Genomic DNA, 5,728 nt, shown 5'->3' with positions numbered 1-5,728 from the left:
CCTAAAGTAAAGTGGCAATTGCCAAAAGGTCACAGAGGAAGAGCTGACATCACTGAAGACAATTCTATTAGGAACTGGGTGGTAATGTGGGGGCAGGGCAGTGTGTGTAGACGGTGATATTCTTCTGGCTTACCTGGTCTTGCTTTTGATGGTTCACGAACCGTTTCCGTTTGGGGTGTTTCCATGCATTTTAAAATGTTGAACTGCACACTTTGATCATCTGGTATTTGTGTTTGCTGCTGTTTTTCCCCCATAATCATACCTAAGACTTTATTCAGGAAATTCAGAAGATTTCCTCTTAAACTTTGCTTTCTTCCCTTCAAAGGTAAATCTCACCTGGCTATTGTGCAGCGAGTTAACAATGAGGGAGAGGGGGATCCATTTTATGAAGTCCTGGGAATTGTCACCTTAGAAGATGTGATTGAAGAAATCATCAAATCGGAGATTCTGGATGAAACAGATTTATACAGTGAGTAGCTTTGCCTGAGAGTAATTTCCCCAAACCTTTGCTTTCTTGATCATGTTGTTTGTGAGTCATTTGACATCTCTCCAGTTGTTGTCCACCTGTTTCCAATTATGCACTATGTGTGTAGGCTGTGTGCGACCTGTCGGTGTATCCAGTCTCATCACCAGAGGGGGGCAAACAGGGTAGGTCCTGTAATATCAAGTGGCAATGTGGTTTTCTTTCTTTTTTTGAAAAGCCAGCTGATTCCAGCCATTCGTCTGGGCATTACTTGGCCTGACCAGAAAATTCATTTTGCACAATTAGATAAATTGTTTTAAGATAAATTTCTGTTTCTACTTAAGGTCATAGTTCAAGTACTTAAAAAGTGAGGGGATTTATTGACGAATAGCTATGGTTTAAATTTTCTAGCTCTGATAGATGAGGGTAGAGGTGAGGTTTGCAAGTGTGGTTTTGCTGGGGCAGTGGTGGTGAGGTGGGGTATAGGAGGCAGGACAGGGTGGGGTACACAATAAAATGTGTTTTTCCCTTTTTCTGCTTCTCCGTTCCTTTGGGGTGGGGTGAGGAGTAGCCTGTGCCAGGGGCGGGGGAGGGGAGCATTCACACTGTTGGCCCAGGAGTAGGCTGGATCCTGGGCTGAGGGTTGAACCTGAATCCTGTTCTATCTGAGTCCACAACTGGATCGTCAGACTGTGCAGCTTAAACCTTGCTCAGCCTCACTCTTGCCAAAGGTGTCCCAAGGCCTGAGATGTTTGGGGTCTCAAAGGTGGGATAGAGAAAGAGCCGGGCGCCGGCCGTTTGGTTTTTGAAACACGATTGGAACGGGTCATTCAAATGGCCTGAGGCACTCGGGGCAAAGTGATTTGATTCAGTTCCACTAGAACTGAATGTCCCTTATTTTAAAATTGAGAAAGTTTCCCACATACCCTTTAAAAGAATAGATTTTATAATTAGCCAGTGACCTGCTTCTGAGAAGTATCTTATTTTCCCCTCACATCTCTATAGTGTTCTTAAAAAACTCCAGTGTCGATGTGGTTTCAACACTTGGAGAGTAGTCAGAGGTCACATAATACAGAATATTGTCATGCGTGTCTACATATTTTTCATTGTTCCTCACAGTGACTGTTAATACCAAGTGTGTATTTGTGTATTTATGTGTTTCCCCAGGGGTCTTACTCATCATAAGAAAGGTAGTGTAGACATTTATGAGATCTTCTATTTGTACTTGAGTGAACTTTTTTCAAATGTTGGTTAGATTGATTTCATACAAAAGTGTTGTCTAATGTAACTTACTGATATGAAATGCTGAACATGTGGTTTCCTGTATATTGATTAAATAGGTGATCAGAGATGATGACTTTTGTCATTTGAACATTATTTTACATCTTTGTGTTGATTTATACTGTCTGATTCTTAAGAAGAACTTAAGTATAAGTTGTGATCATTTTCTCCCCAAAACAAGCCTAGTAAGCCATCTGTTTCGCCCTAGACTAGAAATGGTAGTGCAAAGACTTTTGATTTTGGGGAAAGGAGCAAGCACTTGAGGCCTTGTCTTTAATCTAGTGTTTTTCTTGATTATTATTTTGTCCAGAAAAATACGTGAAGACAGGTTTTGCATTAGACCTTCTAGATCAGGGGTTGGCAAACTATAGTCTGCGAGTGCCTGTTCCCTGTTTTCGTGTGTCTCACAAGCAACGAATTTTAAAATTGTGTTAAAAAAATAAGAATAATTAGTTTGCGACATGTGAAAATGATATGAAATTCAAATTTCATGTCTGTGATAAAGTTTTATTGGAACACAACCATTCCAATTCATTCAATATGGCAGCTTTTGCTAAATAGCAGAGTTTAGTAGTTGCAACAGAGACTGCGTGATCTCCAGAGCCTGAAATATTTACTATTTAGTCCTTTACAGAGGAAGTTTGCTGAGTTGTGTTCTGGATCACTTTCTTCATTTTTGCTTGACCTTGAGGATCTTGGGATCTGGGTAGAAATGAAGCTAGCAGATGTTACTTAAAAAAAAGTCTTGATTTTTTTTTAGAGAGGGGAATGGAGAGAGAAAGAGAGAAAAACTTTGATGTGAGAGAGAAACATCAATCAGTTGCCTGCTGCATGCACCCTGACTGGGAATTGAACCAGTGACCTTTCGGTGCACAGCACAGTGCTCAAGTAACTGAGCCACGCTGGCCAGGGCTACAGATGTTACTGTTAAAGTGCTTTTCTATGAACGTGTTTTGGTTTGTTTCTTAAGAGATTGTGCTCAGATATTTGTTTCATCTTTCAGCACAGGCTAGGAGCCTGTCCAAGGCAGGGACACACTTCCTTCGTGTCTTCTGTAACAGGGACACAGGAGCAGGAGACTATGCGCCCTAGGCTACATCCTCGGTTGCTATGGGTTACATAGGTTTTATGTGGGGAGGGTTTTGTTCGAGGCTGCCCAGTCAGGTACCTGTAAGGGCTCTAAAGATACCATGAGGTATATTTGTCGTTGCTACTAATCAGGTTGCCTGTTACTGATGCTGGATTGCCGTTCGGACCGCGCGGCACTGATATGATGAGATTCTCTCTTCTGTCCTCTTTCCATGTGGTGTTTGTGCGTAGAGTGCCCGCAATCTGGAGAGAATTGTGCGTTGGACAGTTGACTAATTCTCGCCTTTGCAGTATATTTTGTTCTTCTCATTGAAAAAGGGCCCTGATCTAGAATGAAATGCATTTGCTTACCTTTTTCTTATTCTTTCCTCAGCGGATAACAGAACGAAAAAGAAAGTGGCCCATCGTGAAAGAAAGCAAGATTTTTCTGCCTTTAAGCAGACAGACAGCGAGATGAAGGTTAAAATATCACCACAGCTTCTCTTGGCCATGCACCGTTTCCTAGCAACAGGCAAGTGCAACTTATCACAGTTTGAAATCTCTACCAACCCCGAAGCGAGTGTTTCTCACCCACCGCTGACTGGGGTGGGCTGGGGTGGAGACTGGGAAATGGGGTGAAAAGTAACGCCACGTTTGTGTTTTGTTTTAGTTTTGTTTTTTTCTTTTTAAATTCTCTCCTCTCCTATGTTCAGTGTCGGCATGAACTCTCTGAGACATTTACCAGGTGGACCAGTAACTTAAATTGGTCTGAAAGGTAAGGATGAATGTTAGTGCCACACTGCATGTGAACAGTAGGCCAGGTCCTCTGCTTCCAGCTAAGCCCCTGGGAGCGCCAGCTGGCGGAGTAGGCTGACAGTTGTGAGCCAGACACCACCTCGCTGTGTGTCGGACAGCTGAGTAATTCTCTCTTCAGCTTGCCTTGGAGGAACAGTGGATGTCGTGATAACACAGGTGCTATGACTTACAAAGAAGAAAAATAGATTTTCAAAGTGAAATCTTTCGGATTGAATGAAATCAGAAATTCTGAGAACTTTGATAGGGATTTCTGGATGGCCTCTTCAAATCAGATTATTAACTTGGGCCCATTCCAGGAGGCAAATGTGCACATTGTTAAAAACACCAACCCAGCCGGCACTGACTGCTCCATAGAGGTCAAGGTTGAATGAACTTAAGAGACTGACTAACCCTTCTCACATCCCCAGTGGCTCTGTAGGTAAAGGCTGAGCTCTGTTGGTCAGGGGAAGTGAGAGAAAATCTGAACGTACCCCGTGACCTGTGTAGAAGACGTCTGTGTCCAAGATGGGCAGCCAGCACCTTCCAACTGCGGGCAGTACGCTTAGAATATTTTGAAAAGAAGGCCAACAACAGCCACATGAGGGGATGTTGTGCACTTTTTAAAATCATGTTTTCAGATCATGGAAATGCTCACAATATAATATTTACAACATGGGGAAATACTCATAATTTAATGTAGAGTGAGGACAAACAGGATATAAGTCTGTGTGTACAGGAAGGTGATAGTCTTTTTGGACGTACACACATGTGCAGACACAGGCCTAGGCGAGGTACTGGGAGGAAGTGCTCATCACCAGTTGCTCACAGTGGTTGGTTTATAGGTCACTATTGTCCTCTTTGTCTTTTTCTGTATTTTCCAAAATTTCTACAATGTACTATCTAATTTTGTTATTACAAAACACAGAAGCTAATACAGAATTTATATTTTTCATATATAACATCATTTAAAACACTTAAAAAACCTATAAGCAGTATTTCTAACTTCCTTGCTTATTCTTTCTCTAATTGTGATATTCGTCTTCATCACCCAAGAACCACAATTTAAAACGAAATGTTATCCTACTCTGCCTCTGAGATACCGTCAAGTCCAGTTTCAGAATAACACCTTTACATCAGTAATTTGGCTTTTATCTTAAATAAAATGTATGTCTTTGTAAATATAGATGAACATAACTTTTTAAATTAGCAAGTTGGAGTGCATGTTGATGTGCGCACGTGCCTTGCTTTTACCCTGAGTCTCTCCGTGTCCCTCGTTCCCAGACTTTTCTCAGGGCAGTTGAATGGGAGATGGAGATGTGGGGCACTGCGTTGTGCACCTGGTACTAACCCACAGCTAGATGCTTCCTGACTGTTGCTTCTTCCTTTGGCTGTTGTTAGACAGTCAGGCTGTTGTGGCTGTTGAAGGACATCCTGGCAGTCAAGGAGCCTGCTTCTGGTTGATTTTCATTTGTATCAGTCAGAAAATTAGAGTGTTCTTATGAGAACTAAAACCAATGACAGATTGAAAAGGAAGAATTTTAAAGAAACAAATATGAAAATGCAGCATTTTCTAATTTCTCCCAGGTAATCTGCCCCCAGTGGATCACCAAACGGAAGTCTCGTTAATCCATATTGCATCACTTTAATTCCAAGTATTATTACCCAAATACCTTAATCACTAGTCTAATATTTTCTGTCCATTTGAAGTGTAATGTCAAGTTGTGTTTATATCTGTAGAAGTAGAAGCATTTAGCCCATCCCAGATGTCAGAGAAGATCCTTCTAAGGCTGCTAAAGCACCCCAATGTCATCCAGGAACTGAAGTATGATGAGAAGAACAAGAAAGCCCCAGAATACTACCTCTACCAGCGCAACAAACCTGTAGACTACTTCGTTCTCATTTTGCAGGTCAGAGACTTATTCAGTAGCTGTTTGATCTCATTGAGTACCCACCCTTCAAGTTCTGAGATTTGGTCTAGGTGAATGGGTGTCAGATTTTACATACTTCTGGGGTAGCCGTGTAAGTGGGAGAATTTCATCTCCCCGTTTCATATCCGTAAAATAATCTATATACTAGTATATAAAAGGCTAATATGCTAAGTGTCCATCTGGCTGGCTCTGA

General features: G+C 41.7%; 1 protein-coding gene and 1 long non-coding RNA gene across 3 annotated transcripts in view; one reads left to right on the top strand and one right to left on the bottom strand.

Annotated features, from left to right (window-relative positions):
• Positions 1 to 5,728, top strand: part of CNNM2 (cyclin and CBS domain divalent metal cation transport mediator 2) — a 110,446-nt gene that overhangs the window by 91,337 nt on the left and 13,381 nt on the right. For both annotated transcript variants that reach the window (XM_006756468.2, XM_015559300.1), the window contains exons 2-4: positions 326 to 469; positions 3,207 to 3,344; positions 5,345 to 5,514. In XM_006756468.2, coding sequence (XP_006756531.1) covers positions 326 to 469; positions 3,207 to 3,344; positions 5,345 to 5,514 — 452 coding nt within the window. The remainder of the gene's footprint in view (positions 1 to 325; positions 470 to 3,206; positions 3,345 to 5,344; positions 5,515 to 5,728) is intronic.
• Positions 4,439 to 5,728, bottom strand: part of LOC107181951 — a 7,129-nt gene continuing 5,839 nt past the window's right edge. The window contains exon 2 of the long non-coding RNA XR_001512663.1: positions 4,439 to 5,112. This is a non-coding gene — a long non-coding RNA (uncharacterized LOC107181951). The remainder of the gene's footprint in view (positions 5,113 to 5,728) is intronic.

This window comes from Myotis davidii, unplaced genomic scaffold, assembly GCF_000327345.1.
Source record: "Myotis davidii unplaced genomic scaffold, ASM32734v1 scaffold332, whole genome shotgun sequence".
NCBI classification, from domain to species: domain Eukaryota; kingdom Metazoa; phylum Chordata; class Mammalia; order Chiroptera; family Vespertilionidae; genus Myotis; species Myotis davidii.
This window is presented reverse-complemented; position numbering and strand designations above follow the sequence as displayed.